At 45.7% G+C, this 22,725-nt stretch overlaps 1 protein-coding gene across 1 annotated transcript in view; it reads right to left on the bottom strand.

Moving 5' to 3' along the window:
- PPP1R16B (protein phosphatase 1 regulatory subunit 16B) overlaps positions 1–22,725 on the bottom strand; it is a 118,204-nt gene that overhangs the window by 83,553 nt on the left and 11,926 nt on the right. Inside the window, exon 2 of the mRNA XM_004062144.5 lies at positions 4,125–4,475. Coding sequence (XP_004062192.1) covers positions 4,125–4,374 — 250 coding nt within the window. The 5' untranslated portion in view covers positions 4,375–4,475. The remainder of the gene's footprint in view (positions 1–4,124; positions 4,476–22,725) is intronic.

The raw sequence follows: 22,725 nt of genomic DNA, 5'->3' as shown, positions 1-22,725 counted from the left end.
GGCTGCTGTGAGCTCAGGGGAGTGGGGGAGCTGCCACCCCACGCTCCCACGCCACTGTGAGCTAACACCCCGGCAGCCTCCCAAACACCAGCTCCACCAGCAAGAAGCAGCCGTTCCCAGCCTGCTGAAAGCAGCAGGCTCTGTAGTGCTGCCAGGAAGCTGAACATAGCCCAGTGAGGTCAAGGGCTGACTGATGGCAGCCTCACACCCCTCATCCAAACCCAGGCACCTGTGGACCCTAAAACCAACCCAAAAGCCTGCCACAAAGCACAGTATTCTGGCCCCTTCCCCTCACTTGGCTGCCCCATAGAGACAGGGGGACAAGCCCATGGGGTCTAGCACTTTTCTCATTCAAATTTAATACCTTCAGATCCATCTCTTTCATTTCATCACATCTGTCCTCGATAAACATTTGCACATGGAAATAAAACATTCACTGTGGCAAAAGCAAAGCTACTGGAAAAATCTGCATCAATAAGGAGCTAGTTAGAAAATTCTGGTAATCCATACTATGGAATACTACACAGCAGATAAAAATAATGGCACAGATCTGTACTGTACACATTCTGGCATGAAAACATCTCCAAGATATACCGTTGGATGGGAAAAAAAAAAGAAAATTGCAGAATAATGTATCCAGGATACCATCACTTATGTAAAAACTTTTTAAAAAAGAAACCTGGCTCTATATTTCTCTTAAGTCCACAAATGCATATGCAAATGAAAAAAATACCTGGAAAAGAAACATCAAACTAACAACAGTAGTGATGGATGGACAAAAAGAAGCAAAGGAGGGGAGGAAGGAGAGAGAGAGGAAGGGAGGGACAGAAAGGACTTTTTACTTTGTACACTTCTATGTTGATTGATTTTTACAAGAAGAATGTATCTGTGCATATTTAGGTTCTGAAAAACATTAAAGTCTGTAAAAAACAAAACAAAATAAAGTGCGTTATCACCGTGCTGGTACAGGTCTCAGGGTAACCTTTCAAAGAACTGTCACATCCAGGACCTTGTCTAAGTCTTGCCATACCCTCTTGAGGGCAAGCTTTCAAAACCTGATTTTACAGATTAAAAAACTGAACGCGGTGGCTCACACCTGTAATCCCAGCACTTTTGGAGGCCGAGGTGGGCGGATCACTTTGAGGTCAGGAGTTTGAGACCAGCCTGGCCAACATGGTGAAACCCCAACTCTACTAAAAATACAAAAATTAGCTGGGTATGGTGGTGCGTGCCTGTAGTCTCAGCTACTTGAGAGGCTGAGGCAGGAGAATCGCTTGAACCCGGGAGGCAGAATTTGCCATGAGCCAAGATTGTGCCACTGCACTCCAGCCTGGGCGACAGAGCGAGACTTCATCTCAAAAACAAAACAAAGCAAAACAAAAAAACTGGACCCACAGAGGTGAAACAAGCTGCTCAAAGTCACAGGCAGGGCTGCGGGGCACTGATCCCTCCACTCCCAGCCCAGTGCTCCTTCTAACCAGGAAACAAGACATCAGCAAGGGGTAGGGGCTGGGCAGGGGGCTGGGAGGATGGTCTGAAGCCCACAGCCCATGCACAGAGCCCCTCAGGGAGGGGCAATGGGGCTTTGTCAGGGAAGAAGGCAGTCAATAACGAGGGGTGAGAGAAGAGCTGATGAACTTCCGCCCCCAACAAAAATTAGACATCATGACAAGCCACCCACTGCGTGGGGATGGGGCTGCCGCGTCACTTGGCAAACTGCACGTGGGAAGGAGCCTCGGGGCCATGTCCCCAAGCCCAAGATTCCACCTCTCTCTTCACCCAGGCTGCTCACCCCAGGCTCTCAGCGGAGCAGCTCCCAGCAGAGTGGTTCCAGGGATGCCTCTCGGCTCGTTTCCTAGAGCCCTGTGCAGCCAGGTGGAAGTGGAATTACACTTCTCAGAGGGTTCTAGAACCTGAAGAGCAAGGTGACTAAAACCCAGCACCCTCTTGGGCCAGAAGTGCCACACCTCTCTGCTCTTTCATTGACTGGAAGGTGTGTGCAGGAACCCAGGAAGCATGGCTAGGCCTCTCCAGGGACAGCCAGGAAGGCTTATTATACAGGGATGGGCCATAGGTGCCAAGGGGAACAGGGAGGTGCACAGACCTTGGCTCACAATGAGCAGGCGAGACCGCCTCCGAACAAGCCCAGGGAAGGGGGCTGTGGTTACATCATGGATCCTCCATTCATTCCTACAACGGGAAGCAAACCTATAAGGCCATGAGGGTAGTGACAAGAGTCGGATGCCGGTGGTTCTGATCCCACTCTGCCACCTTGGTCAAGGTTCTGAACCTCTCTGAGTTTCAGTTCCCCCATCTGTAAAATGGGCGTTATCATACATGGCTCTTAAAGCACTGTACATAGTACAGATCATGATATCTAGCTCATGAGACACAAAAATAATATAATTAAATTAAATATGGCAAGTACAAGGTATCCATAAAATCTGGAAACATAGGCCAGGTGCAGTGACTCATGCCTGTAATCCCAGCATTTTGGGAGGCCAAGGCAGGTGGATCACCTGAGGTCAAGAGTTCAAGACCAGGTTGGCCAACATGGCGAAATCCCATCTCTACTAAAAATTTAAAAAAATAGCCAGGGCATGGAGGTGAATGCCTGTAATCCCAGCTACTCGGGAGGCTAAGGCAGAAGAATTGCTGGAACCTGGGAGGCAGAGGTTGCAGTAAGCCGAGATTACACCGCTGCACTCTGCCCAGCCTGGGCAACAGAGTGAAACTCCGTCTCAAAAAAAAAAAAAAAAGAAAAGAAAAAATCTGGAAACATAGATTGTATGAATGTGTATACATGTTTGTTTATATTTATTTACTCATTCACTTTACAGAGTGAAAATATCCTAGACAGCATTGTCTATATCTGTTTTCAGACTTTATGGACATCCTTTGATAATGTAAATAAAATATACTAGTATAATAAAATAAAACAGTAATAATCACTTCCTCAGCATAAGGGACCATATTTAGGAACTTCACAGGGATTTTCTAACTTAATGTTCACAGCAAGCCCTTAAAGTGGATTTTCTTATTAGCCCCATTTTACAGAGGTGTAAACGAAGTATAGAGAATGGAAGAGACTTGTCTACTTGTCAAGCTCACGTAGGGAACTGAGAAAGCCAGTTTTAGATTCAGGTAGTCTCACTTCAGAGTCCATCCCTCTACACCATTTATGACTGCAGCAAAGGCTACATACACGGAATACATGGAACAGCATTCAGAGGGTGCCAGGCATGGGGTCTGGCACAGAGGAGAGCTTTATGAATTGCAAGATCCTGTGAGTATTGAGCTTTTGGTGGGGAGAAACCAGATCCAACTTGTTCACCACTATATCTAGGAAAGTAATGCAAAAGAAGCTGTCTGTAAATATTTGTGGTTGTCTGTAAATATTTGTGGGAGGGAAAGAAAGTTATTATGGTATTCCTTAGCCAAAGGCTGGAATCCTTGTTCCCAAAAAAATATAGCTGGGCAAGGTGGCCTGCCTATAATACTAGCTACTTGGGAGGCTGAGGCACAAGGATCCCTTTAAGCTGGGAGTTTGAGACCAGCCTGGGCAACACAGTAAGACCCTATGTCTAAATAAATAAATAAATAAAAACAAATGAATGAAGATGTTTAAACAAAAAGTCTAGGCCTGGCGCTGCGGCTCATGCCGGTAATCCCAGCATTTTGGGAGATCAATGGCGGGCAGATCACTTGAGCTCAGGAATTCGAGACCAGCCAGGGCAACAGAATGAGACCCCATCTCTACAAATTTTTTTATTTTAATTAGCTGGGTATGGTGGCAGTACACCTGTGATCCCAGCTACTAGGGAAGCTGAGGTGGAAGGATCACTTGAGCCTGGGTGGCAGAGGTTGCAGCGAGCTGAGATCGCGCCACTATACTCCAGCCTGGGAGACACAGCGAGACCTTGTCTTAGAAAAAAAAAAAGAAGTCTAAGACAAATTCGAAGTTCCTAGGAACGTCCACTTCCTAAGAGGAATGGGGCTGCTGGAACTTGGAAGTGGGTCTGCAGACCTGCCTTGCCCACAAGTCTACTGCACAGAACCTGGATTCCAAACCCTGATCAGAGGCCAAGGCAGCTGCGTGGCCGCCAAGGCACAGAGGGGCCTACCTTCCTCGGCGTCGTTCCTCAGCGAGGCCTCCAGCAGGGCCACGCTGGCCTCGAAGGACACTTTCTTGCGGCGGCCGCCCGTGCTGCGCTTCCGCTCATGCTTTCGCTTGCGGTGCTGCAAGTCCTGCTCATACTGTGCCCATTTCTTCAGCTGCTGGGCCCGGCGCTTCTGGGCGGCCCGCAGCCGCTCCAGCGTGGGCACCTTCTCCAGCAGCTGCAGCTCCGTCAGCAGGTCCACGTGACTGGCCATGGCCACCGCCCTCCCCAACGCCCTGGCTGGGGGCTAGCACGGTGCACCGGGGGCCAGGGCAGCGCGGGGCCTCTGGTGGGGCTGGGGCCTCATGGTGTGGCCTGTGGCAGGGAGGGAGACACAGATGAACACATGTGTCAGACTCCACAACTCAGATCTGATCGTCCCCCAACGCCCCGTGTTCGAAACGCTTTTGAGGTTTTCCTTCCATTGCTCCTCAAGAGAAGTGCAAATCCTTACAGTGGCCCTGTAAGTATCAGCAAGGTCTGGCTATGCTGTCTAATGCAGCAGCCAGTAGCCACCTGTGGCTATTTAAATTTAAATCAATTAGAATAAAGTAAAATAATTTAATTCCTTGGTTGCACTATCCACATTTCAAGTGCACAATCGCCACATGCTTCATACTGGACAATGCAGATAAAGAATATATCCATCACTGCAGAAAGCTCTATTGGATAGCTTGGTTGCCTGCCTCTCTAGCCACAGCTATTTAACAAGAACCATGCCATTTTAGTTTTCTTGTATAGAGTCACCCTACTTTAAGGATTTGGGTATCTGAGTGCTGGAATCAGAATGGGTGCAGGGAGGGTCAGGACATGATGGGGGCTGCAGACCCCCAAAAATCTGGAGACTATACAAACATCCAAGACCTCAGAATTATGAATATCTGACACTTCTGCTCAAGCCTCTTTTGTTCTGATCACTATGGGATGCAAGTTGTTCTGGAGATGGGACAGACAGGACAAGAAAGAGACCAGAAGAAACAATACACTATTGCAGTGCTTCTCAAAGTGTGGTCTGGGAACCCCATAGGGAATCCCTGAAACCATTTCAAGAAGTCCATAGGTCAAAACTATTTTCATAACTATACGAAGATATTACTAACCTTTTCTACTCATTATCTTATGAGTATACAGTGGTTCCCAAAGCTATATGAAAAGTGACATTGCAACAGACTAAATGCAGAAGTAGATACAAGAATCCAGCTGCTAAGCTCAACAAAAAGAATTTTGCAAAATTTTTAAACATCACTTTTCTCACTAAATTTTTTTTGTTTTGAAAAATAGCTATTTTTCATCAAAATGTTATATATTATATGTTATGCTTTTATAACAGTCTAATAAAAATATGTTATAGATTATTATATTGTTACAATATATCATGGGTTTATGGTTTTATCTTAAAGGACTTAATGCTATTCTTAAAAATTTCTCAATATTCATTTATATTATGATAAATATTGACAGATATAATCCACATAAACAAAAGCTCTTTGGGATGCTCAATTTAAGGAACTAAAGAAATCCTAAGACAAAAAAGTTTAAAAACTGCTGAACTACTGGGACATAGAAAATCTTAGTTAAAGTTTCTCTCTTTGGATGACCTTTTAAAAAAAATTACATCTCTTGCTCCCATGAGTCTCAAATAACATGAGGTCAACAAAATTGCAGAGTCTAAAGCCAGCTGGTCTTCAGCACGGACTCTATGAACTTTCAGACACAGAGGGAAAGGGTCTTAGGACAATCACTTGATCCTCTCTATGCCTGTTCCTCCACCTGCAAAGTGTCCTATCCACCTCCCAGAAGTTACAGGTGCAAGGAATAAAAAGAGCTGGGGCTGGATGCACTGGCTCAATGCCTGCAATCTCAACATTTCGGGAGTCCAGGGTGGGAAGACAGCTTGAGGCCAGGAGTTCCAGACCAGCCTGGGGAACATAGCGAGACCCTTATCTCTACAAAAAAAAAAATAATTTTTTTAAAAAGAGCTGGCCCTAAACGTTAAGACACTAAACAATGAGACACAAGCTTGGAGGAGGAATGGTAGGGAGATGTAAATGCAGCATGTCTGTGAACCAGCAGGCAAGGCTGGTTTATGGTTGTTGGGTAACAGGAAAGAATGGCAGGAGTCTACATCTGTGTGATGTGGCCCACTGTCTCAAAGAGTATCGGGTTAGCCCCTGGTTGGTTTCAGGAAGCGTTGTTAATCTCCTGGGTCGCCTGCGTCACCCGCCCCTCCAAAAGCCCTTTCTACAGAAGCTGAAGAGCAGGGCTCAGGCTAAATCCTCAGGTGCTCAGATTGGGTCAGATCCAGATCGTTCTTCATGTCTCTCCCAGCTCGGAGACTGGAGAGTAAACAGGCAGAATGGGGAAGGGGTTGGCTTGGCAATGCCCAAAGGGCAAAAGTTCCAGGGTCTGAGTGGGTGTGACCTCCAGCATAAATAAGCCAATGGCAAGGCTCAATGGGAGACAAGCTAGCTGGTTTTGGTTGCCTTTTGTTTGTTTTGTTTTGATTTCTGTTTTGAATACACTTGCAATGCACTTTCAACTAATTAAACTTTTTATTTTAGATCATTGTAGATTCACAGGGAGCGTAACAAATAGTACAGAGAGATCCTGTGTACACTTCACCCAGTTTATCCCAGTGGTAGCATCTTGAAAACTACTATACAGTATCACAGCCAGAAACCTGACGTGATACAACCCACCAATCTTATGCCGATTTCCCTAGTTTCACATGTACTTATTTGGATGTGTTTTGTTTTATGCAATTGTATCAATGTATCTACCACCTCAGTTCATAACCACACCTATCTCCTTCTCTAGGCTCCCTCTCCAACACACTCCTGTCCCTGCCTTGGCAATTACTAATCTGTTCCCCATCTCTAGAATTTTGTCATTTCAAAAGATGTTATATAAATAGAATCAGATAGCAGGTAACCTTTCAGGATCGGCTTTTTTCGCCCAGCATCATTCCTTTGAGATTCATCCACATTTGCTGCATGCATCAATAGTGCGTTTCTTCTTGTTGCTGGGTAGTATTCCATTTTATGGATGGCCCCAATTTGTTTAACCATTTACCTATTGAGGAACATCTGCATCGTTTCCAGTTTAAGGCTGTTCCATTCATCTACAGATTGTGTAAACATAAGTTTTTGTTTCTCAGGAGCAAATACCCAAGAGTACAAGTGATAAGGCATATGGTAATTGCATATTTACTTTTTTTTTTTTTTTTTTTTGAGATCTCGCTCTGTCGCCCAGGCTGGAGTGCAATGGCGTGATCTCGGCTCACTGCAACCTCCGCCTCCTGGGTTCAAGCGATTATCCCGCCTCAGCCTCCCAAGTAGCTGAGATTACAGGCATCCACCATCATGCCCGGCTAATTTTTGTATTTTTGTAGAGACGGGGTTTCACCATGTTGGCCAGGCTGGTCTCAAACTCCTGACCTCAGGTAATCTGCCCACCTCGGCCTCCCAAATTGCTGGGATTACAGGCGTTAGCCCCCGCGCCTGGCGCATGTTTACTTTTAAAAGAAAACTGCCCAACTATTCTCCAGAATGGCTGTGCTGGTTTCATACCCTCCAGCAATGTGTGAGTGATCCAGTTCCCCTTCAGCATTTGGGATTGTCACTGCTTTCTATTTTAGCCACTTAGATATAGATGTTTTGGTTGTTTTTTTAGAAGTAAGGAGTTCAAAAGAGTTCAATTCACAACCACACAGTATCATTATTATAGTCAGACCTCTCTGGGAGCTAGCAGACCACAAGTTTATTTCACTCCACTTCCTCGAGTGAGTAAACATTTAATGAAGTCCTGCTCTGTGACGAGCCCTGATTCAGAGATGGATGCGGACCAGCTCTGCCTTCTGTCTGTCAATTTATCTTATAAATCCATTTAATTATCCCAGTAACCTAATAAAATAGTAGTACTAGGTACTATCATGCCCATTTTCCAGATGAGGAAACTAAGGCACAGAGTGATTAAGTCATTTACCCAACATACCACCGCTAGATAGTGGAAGAGCCAGTCTGCCCGGGGTTCTCAAGGAAGGCTTTCCAGAATACAGGACAACAGATTGGAATCTCAGTGCAGAAGTAGGATTTCACCAGTTGAAAGGAGCAGACACGAGCTGAGAGGGAGTTAGGCAGCGCTCAAAGGTGTACAGAGTGGCTGACCACAATGGAGGGAACTCTGGAAACCAACATGCACAAGCATGGCTCGAAGAGGACGTGGCTGCCCAGCCCAAAAGGAGCAGAGAAGTCTTGTTGGCAGTGATGAGCCACTTGTGGCTGTGGGCCAGGCCTGACCAGAAAGCCTCCTGTGATCCACATCATGTTTGTTGGTTAGTTTGGTCGAAGTCCACACGATGTTTTAAAATATTTTAATTCATTGCTGACATTTACAACTTGGAGATTTTATATCCAACATCGGGGGTTCGGCTTTTCTTAGAACATCTTGGTATGGGGCCACAGTGGGCTCACACGGCATCACCATCAACTGGTGTAGAGTCGGGCTGTCGCCTTTAGATAGGGCACATACGCTCTCCATTACCATAGTCCCCAATGCTCCCCATTACTCCCGCCTGACTGCCCTCACTAACTGACATCATTTGCCAGCTCCAATGTCATTTGAGTTTGCAAGCTCTGTCTTAGGCAGAATGAGACAGCAGTTTCCAAATAACCAGAGCTCCACTCTGAACAAGAAAGGAAAGAGAGCCTGTGAGTCTCCCCAACACACAGCAGGGTGAACACAGCAGCTAGGCGGCCCCAAGACAGGGCACTGGCCTGGGTGCTGGGGCAGCCCACGGCAGCCAGGCTCCAGTGGGCTGCAGACTGGCCTCCTCGTGAGACCCAGAGGATGATGGGAACACAGCCCAATGCCAGGATCTGGGAGAGCAATGGTTATCATCAACCCTTAAAGGGGACCCCCAAGGAAGACCTCATTTGGAGGAACAAGGAAGTACAAGGAAGCAGCTGTGTGCACCCCAAGAACAGACACCGGCCTCCAGAGCTGTCCAACAAGCAATTCGACAAAGGTGCTTGTGGTCAATGGCTGTCTCAGGAGGTGGCAAGTTCCTCATCACTCACTGGAGGATAAAATGTCCACCCGTGTCAGATTGGCCTAAGTATACTGTGAGATGTCTTTCAGCCCTAAGATCCTGAACACAGTTACTCATTTCTTCATTATTATGACTGATCACCTCTGAGTGGAAGGTACCAAAAACATGCTAAAAGTAAAGAGTAATGGTACCAATCACTTGCGCTGTTACAGCACTTTATCCCTTTCAAAGAACTTCCCCAGCCATCATCTCAGCCAAGTGCTTCCCTAAGTGTGGAAGGAGAATCCATTCCAAGGAAATTTTCAAAAGTACAGGAACAAGCCTTGACGTAACATGGACCCACACAGAGAGCAGGGTATATAGGCTTTTCACTTCTCTTTTAATATTTCAGACTTTCTCCAGAGAAAAGTGTCAGTCCGTTGCTAACAGACCCTTAACATCTTTATAACTATGCCAATCCTCCTTGAAAACAAAGAGAAAGCAGGCCTCAGCTCCTGGCCTGGGCAAGCCACTGTATCTAGGATAGAATGTAATAACATTGTTTTGTTTCCTGTGGATTTGTTTTCACAGTTACTGTTTGTTTATGGTTGTGATATAAAATTTCCTTTTTAAACAAATCTATTTCAGTTGGAAATAGGAAGTTGATAGTAAAGAAAAATTTAATGACAATGGCGTTTAGTGTTGGCAAAACTTATAAGTGACTGACATTTGGGAAACCCATCTTGCCATTGATCTTCGTGGCAATAATCTTACAAGAGAAGCACTCATATAAACTCATTATTTTGTTTGACGAATATTTAGGTGGCATCTACCACATGCCAGGCCTGTGCTCAGGGCTAGAGAGGCAGCAGGGTAAAGGCAGACACAGTCCCTGTGCAGTGGATGGATGGCACAGACACATGGGAGTGGGTGACCTGCTCCAAGGATATACAGAGGCTGAGCAGTAACTAAACCTGGGGCCTGACTCACAGCACAGTGCTCCCTCCATGGGCCCCAGGGTGGCAGGCCCCAGGCAGACAGAAGGCACGACTGCAGTGTCCTCCCTACTCCCAGCAAAGGAATTAAGGGCAGTTGCCCAGCCCCCTGGAGAAACGTGAGAACAATGTCTCCCAAGGGCCAGTAAAAGGGGCCAGAGGCACATTTTCTCTGACTTGGCCCTCCTCGTGAGCCCCTCCCACCTTGCCCCTCTGGGTTCCTTGGAGCTGGGGCTCGAGGACAGCTCCCTCTTGATTACTGGTTTTCAGGTGACCTAGTTTCCCCCAATAGACCCACGCAGCTCCTCCCACCCCTGTCTGAGAAATCCCTGCTTGGTCTAATTAAAGAACTGCCATGGTGCTGCAAACACAGCAGCGGGGTGGCCTCAAGACAGGGCACTGGCCTGGGTGCTGGGGCAGCCCACGGCAGCCATGGCTCCAATAGGCTGCAGACTGGCCTCCTTGTAAGACCTGGGCTCACCTATCCACACTTCCAGAGAAAGCCCCAGAGGGTGATGGGAACACAGCACAAACTGCCAGGACCTGGGAGAGCAATGGTTATCATCAAGACTTAAAGGGGATCCCCAAGGAAGACCTCATTTGGAGGAAAACCAGCTCCATGGAGACATAGCAAGCCCAGCATTAGAAAATCCAGACGGAACATCCTGCAGAGAATGGGATACATGGGCCCACAAGTCAACAGAGTGTCCAGGACTGGCAAGATATCTGTGGGAGGGATCTGTGGAGGCCAGGTCAGGTGAGGTCATCCAGGAAGTATCTGTGATATGAGAAGAGAAATCAGAAGCAAGGGGAAATAGGGTAGGGTACTTAATTTTTCTAACATCTGGGTGGATGAACCAAAATCGTTTGACTGTGGCCAGCAGGAAGTCTGAGGCCAAGGCACTTGACCCTTGGGGAAGCAGGAACAGGCCACTGAGGTGTGTTCACCTCTTCCCCCAGAGCCTTAACTCAGCCCCTGTTGTCTGACAAAGTCTGAACTCCATTCCTCTTGTTGACCCCAAAGGGAGAGACAGAGTCAGTGCATATCTGGGGAAGCAGAGACTCAGCTCCAGAGGGCTGACCCTTTAAGGGAAAGGCAAGAAAGTATGGCACGGTACACCCCCGCCTTCCCACAACACACTTCTTTGAATAATAGCATCGCCCAAAATATGGCAGGGGAGTAGGCAGGATGTACTACAGAACTCCTCACACTCCCCACCTTCAAAAAAGAAAGAAGACTATTACAAGAGTGTTATTTGGGGGAATAAATATACCTCTGGGAAAACTACAGAGGCACTGGTTTGGTGGTGATCTGTGTATTCCCACATTATTACTCAGTGCTGGGTCCTGATGGGCCAGAGCCTGTCAGCAGCGGCCTGAGCCCAGCACAGTGAGTGGTTGGGGCTAGACACGTGTCCTGAGTTGGCCCAATCAGAAGCTCTCTCTTCTCACAATCTGTGAACTGGAAGCACAACACACAGTTGTTCCTGGAAGCCGTGTTGCCACCATCCCTGAAGGAAGCTGGCTTTTGGATGAAGCCAGTGCTTGGCGGTCACCAGAGGGAAACAGGGTCCTTTAACTAAGGGGTCTCAGGACTTCACCAGAGGGAAACAGGGTCCTTTAAGTAAGGGGTCTCAGGACTTCAGTTATCCAAGCCAACAAAAGCCCCTTTATTATTTGAGCCAGTTGAATTGGATGTTGCTACCTGTGGCCAAAAGCACCTTAAGAGACAGCAATGATGTTTTTAGGGGTGCAGAAATAGGGACCCCAGAGGCAACTGTTGCTTGTAGCAAAATGAATGGCCTCTTGCTGAGGCATATTACCAAATACCTCCTCTTCCCCTTACAATGGTTATTTCTTGGCTCTTCAGGCCTGAGGTGAGACCAAGCTTTGAGGAAGGGTAGGAAGGTCAAAGCCAGGTTTCCCTGCCCACTCAGCTGGGAGAAGGGGGCCCAGGCTTTGTGACTGCTTAATTCTGGGGGAGCAGTCGGTTGACACATTTTTGGACTCAAGCCTAGTGCCTCGAGAAAAACAACATGAAGGAAGGTGAATTCAAATTTAAGAGATTTTAAAATATGAGTCAGAAAGTGTTTCAAAGTTCACACTGTTAAAAGGAAATGTGAAGATTTGTTTTCATGTTCTTCAGCTATTCTTCTCTACACAATATTGGCAGCAGCCTGGAGGAAGGCGATGGGTCCTTTTCTCCTTGTGTTTCCTGTACCATTGAGCATGAGGGAAAGAAGAAAACAAAACAAACAGTGCTGGCTTTCCTACTCCTGGGATCTCACTCGGGACCTACTTTCTCTCCTAAAGGATGTACACCCCCGCCCTCCCACAACACACTTCTTTGAATAATAGCGTCATTTTTTTTTTCCAGCATAAAGATGCTTTAACTCATGAGCAAAGAGACTTCTGGGGCCCTTGGTGCTCCAAATACCTGAATTAGAAATCACTGTTGTCTCCCCTAATCTCATTCCCATGGGATTTTTGTGGACTGACTGTCCTACTCCTGCTAGGATGAACCTTCTAGACTTTGGGCATTGTCATCATAGACAGATCTCCTGGTTTTAAATCAGTCGTGAAACTCAGATCCCCACAGGTCAGCTCCGTAACTCCAATTCTCCCAGCTGTGCTCCTTCATTCAGATCTCTGACTTGTCACTGTCCCCTGAAGCCCATTGACTATAACCCCATTTAGTAGGACTTTGTGTGTATTGGGGAGGCCGAAGGTAGAGGAGGCAGGATTAAAAAACCACACATTTAACAAGAACAAAGAGTGATGAAACAACTCATGCATCTTGAGCTTTCCTAGGAAAAGAATCATGTCATCATGTCCAGCAGTGGAACAATAACAGACCTGCTGACCTCTGTCTGAACTGGCTGGGCCATATTGGGAGCAGACCAGGTGTTAACAAAAGGCAACAGAAAAGGATCGGCTTTGTTCCAGGCCTCTGGAGGGCAGAGTGAGGCTTAGGCATGGTAATATGAAGAAGTGGGATCCACAGCCTGGGCAACATAGCAAGACCCCATCTCTACAAAAATAAATTAAAATTAGCCAGGTGTGGTGGCGTGTGCCTCTAGTCCCAGCTACTTGGGAGGCTGAGGTGGGAGGATCACTTGAGCCCAGGGGTTCGAGGCTGCAGTGAGCTATGATGACACCACTCCATTCCAGCCTGAGTGACAGAACAAGACCCTGTCTCTAAAAAATAAAAATAAATCATTAAAAAAAATACACGAATAATTTTTTAAAAAGAACAACTAGGATCAGCCTGGCATGAGGATAAACTGTCTAACAGTGATAATTCAACAAAGTCCAGCCATGGCATGATGCTGGAGTCCCCACTACCAGGAACTCCATGGCCTTTAGAGGTCTATGGTGGGTGGTAGATGGGACTGGCCCCATGAAGGCCCATGAGCCCCAATCCTGGCCTGCAGGGGCTGGCATCGTATTGGGACTAAGCACTCTATCATGCATATCTGCACCCAGCATTTGGTAACCACCAGGCTACACAACTTGCAAGGCCCATTTTAAGCAGTTACTGATTGATGATTTGGATTGGTTCTGCCTGTCAGGGTGAAGCCGCTCTCTCAGGCTCAGCTCCAAGAAAACTTCGAAGGAGGCCACAGCTCAAACAGGTAAAGGAATACCCATGAACACACTGGTCTTCCATGCTGAGCTTCCCCTGCAAGAACTTGAACCCAGGGAAGCCCACACACTTGTGGGTAAGTACAGCAGTGTGGAGAAGGCCGTAGGGGACAGGAACAAGGGTGCCAAGGACAGGGGCACACACAAAGCTAACATGATGTCTACAAACGCATTAGTCAGTCACAGTCACGGTGCTAAACCAAACAGCCTGTCTTCTAAAGAAGCTTATGTAATAGCTAAGCTTGGGGAAACGGGAGTCAAATTACAAACAGTTTCTCCAGGCTTGAGGGAGTGTGGTCCACCCCCTCCCTTCACAGGGAGATAAAAACTCCCTTTGCTGCTGGAGGGATCATTTTCCAAAGGAGGCCACCTGTGGCTACGGAACACACTCCTGGGTTACACAGTTATTAAATTGGGGATGGCCCTTCACATCGGGTAGGCTGGGGGTGGCCTCTAATCTCTGCCTTTCTCTCCCAGCACAACACTCATGACCAAACTTTCCTCTCTTGTGCCACCACTTAGGTTGGTGGTGGCTACTTGGTGCACTGTGAGGAGATGTGTGATAACAGGGAGAACGTGTGTTCTGATCAATCAGCAAAGCCTGCCATGACTGAAGAGGTGGGAAGTGGCTGCATGCACACTGAGTACGCAATTCTGTTCTACATCATCCAATAGTTGCCTTTGTATCCACTGATTAAAATCCCTGGCTGGGCATGGTAGTTTATGCCTGTAATCCCAGCACTTTGGGAGGCCAAGGATCTAGAAAGTTATCAGATATGAGTGGAAAGGCCCCTCAAATCCCAGAATATCATCCAAACAACAGCAACAACTCACCGTGGCATCCATGGTAGATAAGCATCAAGGAAATCTCAGGTTCACATAGGAATTTTTCCAATAACCCACCCTAGGGAGCAAAGGAAGAACTGTACTCCACCCTGATAAGGTGACTAGATCCAGACTCTAGGAACTCAAGCAGAGGAGGGCAGCCCCTATTTTACTCCATATGGACATTAGCAAGTACTTGTTCTATTACAAATTGGTCTATCTGGTTTGTTAACCAAAATGTCCCCTTATCTCCCTGATCACTAATACAATGGATTTTCTGATATCTTCTTGCATTTTACCAGGAAGATCTTCTAAAGCACTTGCGGCTCTTTTACAGTTTTTTTCTAGTTCCTACTTCCCCCTCCCAAGGCTGGCCCTGGAATGTGGGGAGACAGCATGCTGTTGGTAATTGGATAGGGTCCATTCAGGAATGGAAAAGGACCAAGGCACTGTCGCCACTGACACCCTTCCTCATCCAGGTCTGGGGATCACTGTCTTGTCCATTCGAAGCATCTTGGGCTCCACACCATTACCAGCATAAGAGGAAGGGGAACATAATTTGCTGCCTTATAAGACCACTCTCTCCATTTCAGAAACCTCAAATATCCCTAACAAGCTATCTCCCCACCTTTAGCCAGGGATATTCTTAGCCAGTTAGGAAGTAGTTGGGATAGAATTTTTTTTGGATACAGAGTCCCGCTCTGTTGCCCAGGCTGGAGTGTGTTAGTATGATCTTGGCTCACTGCAACCTCCGCCTCCTGGGTTCAAGTGATTCTCCTGCTTCAGCCTCCCAGCTAATGTTTGTATATGTAGCAGAGACAGGGTTTCACCATGTTGGCCAGGCTGGTCTTGAACTCCTGATTTCCAGTGATTCCATCCATCTTTGCCTCCCAAAGTGCTGGGATTACAGGCGTGGCCACCATGCCCAGCCTGGGATGGGAATTTTTAAAAACTTTTCATATAGTTTGTTCACTGAAGCTCAGAGAATAATTCCAAGGAAACAAGGACGATTAAAAGCATAGAATTGAACTTGAAGGAAAAAGTCCTACCCTGGGGGACAAAAGAATGAGAAGAGGAAGACAGAGGGCAACGCAGAGAGCAGATTCCAATTAAGTGCATAGCCAGTGCGGGATGGAACTGACATTCGAACCCAGGTCTGCCTAACTCCAAAGGCTACACCCATAAAAAGCAGAAGGAGAAGAAGGAACTGGGAAAATCTCTAAAGGAAACATAACCATCTTTAACAGATCTTTCTCATGAATTTCAAGAAGATTTCAGAAAATCCACAGTATTCGTGACCAGGGAGATGGGGACATTTTGGCCAAAAAACCAGAGAGACCAACTGGTAATAGAACAAATACTTGCTGAAGTCAGTATAGAGTAAAACATATGCTTAATGAAACTAAAGGCTAACATTGCAGAACCTATAAACTAGATACATGAAATGAACCTAGAAACAAAGAATGCCAGGTAATCATGGCAGCTTCTGTGTCCAGCATACCTTCCACCTGCCAAGTTCTTTGCATGTAACCTTTCTGGGAATCACTGCATCAACTCTGCAATGTAGATATTGTTCCCATTTCACAAAGGAGAAAACTGGGACTCAGAGAGGTTAGGGAACTCGTAACTAGGGCTGATGTTCCAGTTGTGTGTGGTTGGCATCTCTTCTGATTAGTCTGGCATCTGTTTTGATTGGTCAGTCTCTATGCCATTAGTTAAGTATTTTTAATATCCCCTCTCCTTAAAAATAAAAAAAAAAATGTCAGACAGGAAAGATGAGCCAAGGAGGCATGACGGTAAGAGGAGTCCTTGAAGGAAAATAAATGAAATCTATGCAGAGTAAGGATATCTGATTAAAGTCATAACTTCCCTTACTGTTGGAGCTGTCATCACTTTTGGAGGCTTGGGCAGGAAATATATCTCATCCTAAATTTCATAAAATCTGCTTTCCAAACCCCTATAGGCTCAACCCCCTATGGGTGCTCCTTTTTTCAGTGAGCATTTTTGTGTGTTTTTTGGATTTGTTTTGTTCTTTTTTTTTGAGACAAAGTCTCTGTTGCCCAGGCTGGAGTGCAGTGGCACTATCTTGGCTCACTGCAACCTCAACCTCCCAGGTTCAAGCAATTCTCCTGCCTCAGCCTCCTGAGTGGCTGGGACTACAGGCAAGTGCCACTCCGCCCGGCTAATTTTTGTATTTTTAGCAGAGACAAGGTTTCACCATGTTGGCCAGGCTGGTCTCGAACTCCTGACCTCAAGTGATCCACCAGCCTTGGCCTCCCAAAGTGCTGGGATTACAGGCGTGAGCCACCGTGCCTGGCCTCAGTGAGCACTTTCACTTCATCCGGTAACTCCCAAACCAGATTCATAACAGCAACTGGCCTCTCTCCTCTCCTGTCTGAGAGATGAAACTGTTAGTACAATAAATCAGAAAGTTTCCAGATGCCCTACATTTTGGTAAGTGAAGTTTCCATCCCATAGGCAGGTTTTGAAGTCTCAGTACTGGATCTATGACCTTCCAGGTCACCATGCAGAGAAGCAGGCTGTAGTATTCTGCCTTTAGAGCATTACTTCTGTTCCTCCCCTCTTTGATCTCCAGCCAAAGTTCCTCCACTTTGATTCCCTCCTCTTGGGTATACAGAACTCCAAGCATACCTCCGCTTCCCTCTCACCGGTTGTATTTCCTTTGAACATGATAACTTCTCTATAAGCCATAGTTTCACCCCACGAAAGTGGTATTGCTAACACAATTGAATTTATCTCCTCATGTGAAAATCTCAGGTTCACTTTTTTAACTGCTTTGGTCTACACTCAAATGTCTGGAGCTCTACTACCACACCCATCCTTCTACTCAGCAAATTCCTGAACACTCTGTTTCATACTTGATGCCAACAATAAGTAACTACTAGTTTCAGGGTTTTCTTCTGGCAATTTTCTCTGAAAATTCACTTCCATTTTTAATTTAAATCCTATTTATTTAGCCAATAAACAAATATTTATTGCCATCTATATGAGGTAGGCAATAAAGTAGGGTGGCTCTAAGGATCCCTAAATGAACAAAGCTATTGATCAGAGAGGTCCTGCTTCTAGTAAGGGCAAAGTAGCTCTTTCTGGACCAAACTTCCCACACAAAACTATTACGAACTCTAGACAGAAAAAAAAAAAAAAAGATTGGAAGGCACTAAATGTGTTCAACTACAAGCAAGTAGAAACTGGAGAGGAGGCAACACCTGAAAGAAAGAAATGGCACTAGATAACTTTCGTGTTTTTAATGGCTTTTTATTTGCGGGAAGCGCCCAGTCAATGCTGTACTTACTAGCTAAAACCTGGATAGAAAACCACTCTCTTACTATTTGAGGAGTTTAAAAACAGAGTTCAGGTAACCACAGCTGGAAAATAAGGAGAAATATCCCAGAAAATAATCACAGAACAGTAGCCCCAAATTCTGAGTATAAACAGTGCCCAAATCTCACTGAATGATGTACATACAAGGCAGACTTCAAGTAGTTCAACTAAAGCTAAATGAATTGAGCAAAGATTTCAGATGTTGTCCACCCAGGAAAGACTGAGTTTGGAGTTTGAGTTTGGTCAAGTTAATTGCCTGATTAAAAAAATATATATATTATATTTATATTATAAATAATATATATTATATATAATGTAAATATAATATATATTACATATATTAAAATATATATATTTCTGAGGAATAGAATTCAGAGTCTCTTCAGGTCTCATTCACAACATTTAGGATGTAATCCAAAATTACTAGGCAAATTAAAAACAAACAAACAGGAAAATGTGACTCAAACTCAAGAGAAAAGGCAATCAATGGAGACCAATCTCAAGGTGACCCAGGTGTTGGAAATAATAAAGATTGTTAAAGCAGTTATAACTTTGCTCAAGAATGTAAAGGAAATTATGCTTGTAATAAAAGAACAGATAGGAAATCTCAGCAGCAACATAGAAATTACAAAGAAAAGAACCCAAAGCATCAATCCCACTAAATTCTCACCAGTACCTTCCTCTGCACCTCTTTGGGTGGTGTCTCTTACTAGGGATAGTTCTAATATATTTATTTCAATGACCATTTTTTAGCACCTTCCAAGTGCCAGGGTCTAGGCAGCCTTTGGGGCAAAAAAATATGTCACAAAGACCAGATCTTCTTCTCTGAGAATGTCTATATAGCCCACTAGTCACTTCTCATATCTTCCCTTCTCATTCAGGTCTTAAATTATAAAAAGAGATTAAAGTCCTGCTGTGGCATCTTTCCAGAGCTTCATAGTGCTTCCCCCTTAGCTTCCAGATCACTTCTGGTGGAGCCATTTGCTCCAAATAAAGCACATAGGAATGAGAGGCAGGCTGTCAGGTTTGACACATGTGAACATTCTCTCTCCACTGGCTGATAGCCAGGTCAGTTCTACCAAAAACTCTGGGACATCACAGGGAGTCCATGGGGAGGCACTCACCATTACAACATCTCTTTCCCCAGTTCTACTCTGCTTTTGCAAAATCTGTTAGGAAAGACGTTCTCAAACTTGGCATTGGAATCACTTGGAGATGCTGGGAATATACATGACGATCACAGAGAAAGACCACTACAAATCTATCAGAATGGCCAAATTTTTTTTTTTTTTTTTTTTGAGACGGAGTCTTGCTCTGTCGCCCAGGCTGGAGTACAGTGGCGCGATCTCAGCTCACTGCAAGCTCCGCCTCCTGGGTTCACGCCATTCTCCTGCCTCAGCCTCCTGAGTAGCTGGGACTACAGGCGCCTGCCACCATGCCTAGCTAATTTTTTTATATATATATATTTTTAGTAGAGACAGGGTTTCACTGTGTTAGCCAGGATGGTCTCGATCTCCTGACCTCATGATCCGCCCGCCTCGGCCTCCCAAAGTGCTGGGATTACAGGCGTGAGCCACCGCACCTGGCTCAAATTTTTTTTTTAAGACAGAAAATGCCAACTGTTGGCAAAAATTCTTACACACTGAGTGGGAATATAAATTGGTACAACCACTTTTTAAAACTGTTCAGCAATGTCTTATAAAATTAAACACGGGCATGTCCTATAATCCTGCAATTGAATTCCTAGGAATACACCCAACAGAAATTTGTGTTTTTTTTTGAGACGAAGTTTCTTTCTTGTTGCCCAGGCTGGAGTGCAATGGCACAGTCTCGGCTCACTGCAACCTCCACCTGTGGGGTTCAAGCAATTCTCCTGCCTCAGCCTCCTGAGTAGCTGGGATTACAGGCATGTGCCACCAGGCCCGGCTAAATTTGTATTTTTAGTAGAGAAGGGGTTTCTCCATGTTGGTCAGGCTGGTCTCGAACTCCTGACCTGAGGTGATCCGCTCGCCTCGGCCTCCCAAAGTGCTGGGATTACAGGCATGAGCCACTGCACCCGGCCAGCAATTTCTGTATACATTCGCTAAAAGGCATTCACAAGAATGTTAATTGCACTATTTCTAATAGACGCAAAGTATAAACAACCCAAAATGTCCCCAGAAGTAGTTTGGAGAAAAAATATGGTTTGTTCACACAACGAAACATTGTACAGCAATGAGAATGAACAATATACAATTACACTTAACAATATGGATGACTCTCGCAAACAATGTTAACCAAAATAACCCAAACACACAAAAATGCATACTATATGATTGCATTTATGTAAAATTCAACAACAGGCAAAACTAATCTATGTGGTTTCAGGGTGTAGGGAGTGACTGGAAAGGGACATACGGGGTTGGAGAGGGGGCTTCTGGAGTGCTGGTAGCACTCCAAGCAGGATATGGGTTAAATAGATAGGTTCGGTTTGTGAAAAATTGATCCACTTAAGATTTGTGTACTTTTGTGTATTTGTTTTTCCTTAAGAAATCATCACAATTTTTTTTTTTTAAATACTGCTCTCTGGGTCCCACCTCGACAGATTCTAGTTTAATTGGTCTGGAACGCAGCCAGAAATTGACGTTTTTAAAAGCTCCCCAGGTGGGTCTCATGTGCACCCAAGAACCACTGTGTCAGAACCTGGCAACTCTCCTTACTATTTCTTGGAGCAGAAAGTGCTGCTGCTTCTCCAGGAAGTCTAAAAGCAGGATGTTTTTGGTAGAACACTAGTAGCGCCAGAGGATGTTAATAGGAGTTACATGAAAAAAGTCTTCTATAGTCATATACATATTTATTTTTTAGTTTATCTTTTTTGAGATAGGGTCTCAGTATGCTCCCTAGGCTGGTCTCAAACTCCTGGGTTCAAACAATCCTCCCGCCTCAGCCTCCCTAAGCAGCCAGGATTATAGCTACCACCATGCCCAGCTAGTAATATATTTTATCACAATTATCAACTTTTACTGAACATTCACTGCATTCCTAGAGCTAAGCTATGTGTTTTAGCTACTCATACTATCTCATGTAATCTTCACAGCAAGCCTATGAGAAAAGTACTATTAATCCCTATTTTATAGAAGGGCAAACTAAGCTCCGTAGGGTTAAGTAATTGCCCAATGTCCAGTAAGCAATAGGGGTGGGATTCAAATCCAGATTGGCTTTGACACTGAAGCCCATGCTCTTTTTTATTTTTTTTCCTTTTTCTTGCAAGAATTACAAGGGGTCAGGTACAGTGGTTCATGCCTGAATCCCAGCACTTTGGGAGGCCAAGATGGAAGGATGGCTTGAGCCCAGGAGTTTGAGAGTAGCCTGGACAACACAGTGAGACTTCATCTCAAAACATTAAAAAATTAGCTGGGTGTGGTGGCTCCCAACTGTAGTCCCAGCAACTGAGGAGGCTGAGGTGGGAGGATCGCCTAAGCCCGGGAGGTTGAGGCTGCAGTGAACTGTGATTGCACCACTGCACGATCACAGATCACTGCACTCTAGCCTGGGCAACAGAGTGAGATCTTGTCTCAAGGAAAAAAAAAAAAGAGGACAATCAGTGAAGCCTACACACTCGACCACTGCCCTAAACTGCCTGTCCAGACAGCACTTGACTGCAGGAGTTAACTGAGCCTTTGCTATGCTAATCTGAGCTGTGAGTTGACAAGACAAGAATATTGAATGCAGCAGTTCCCAAAGTGGTTTCCTTGCCTCCACCGCTTACCTTCCAACCCGCCATCCACAACGCTGGTGGAGTTTCCACTCTTAAACCAAGTTTGATCCTGTATTTCCCTTGGAGGGAAGCATCTGATGGCTCCCACTGCCTATGCTGTCCAGTTTCAAGCTCTCAGCCTAAACCGTCCAATATCTGGACCTTGACATTTTAGCTTTCACTCTGGCCAGCCTAACTTCCCTCCCCTCCCCCAACTCACTAAATACCCAATTTTCCAGCTGCACCGAACAGGACTGATGATTCACTCCTCCCCAGTGGTACTCACCATTTGCTGAGACTCTACTGTGTGCCAGGTACTATGCATAAATTGACTTTAATCCCCGCAATGAGTCTTAGAAACAGGCATCATTACCCCCACTGGATATATTAGTAAAAGGAGGCTCCTTTTGACACGCCCAAAGTCACAACTAGGAAGTGGCAGGGCTAAGATTTGAACCAAGATGTATCTGCTACAAAGCCCATGCAATTTTCACTACACCACACTCACCTCCTCACTTTCACACACGCTGTTTTTGTTTTGTTTTGTTTTGTTTAGTTTTTGAGACAGAGTCTCACTCTGTCGCCCAGGCTGGAGTGCAGTGGCACAATCTCAGCTCACTGCAGGCTCCGCCTCCCGGGTTCACGCCTTTCTCCTGCCTCAGCCTCCCGAGCAGCTGGGACTACAGGTGTCCGCCACCACGCCCGGCTAATTTTTTGTATTTTTAGTGGAGACGGGGTTTCACCGTGTTAGCCAGGATGGTCTCGATCTCCTGACCTCATGATCCGCCCGCCTCGGCCTCCCAAAGTGCTGGGATTACAAGCATGAGCCACTACGCCCGACCCACACGTGCTGTTTTATGAGTGGCAGTACCCTTCTTTCTCTCCACCTGGCAAACTCCTCTTGTTCTTTGAGAGGTAGCTCAAGTGCTAAAATGACAATAGCTATCATCTCTTAAGGGCTTTCCAGGCACCGTGCTCAGCACTTGCCTTGTC

This window comes from Gorilla gorilla, chromosome 21 (assembly GCF_029281585.2).
Source record: "Gorilla gorilla gorilla isolate KB3781 chromosome 21, NHGRI_mGorGor1-v2.1_pri, whole genome shotgun sequence".
Classification (NCBI taxonomy): domain Eukaryota; kingdom Metazoa; phylum Chordata; class Mammalia; order Primates; family Hominidae; genus Gorilla; species Gorilla gorilla.
The sequence above is the reverse complement of the archived record's forward strand: the minus strand, read 5'-3'. Positions and strand labels throughout refer to the sequence as shown.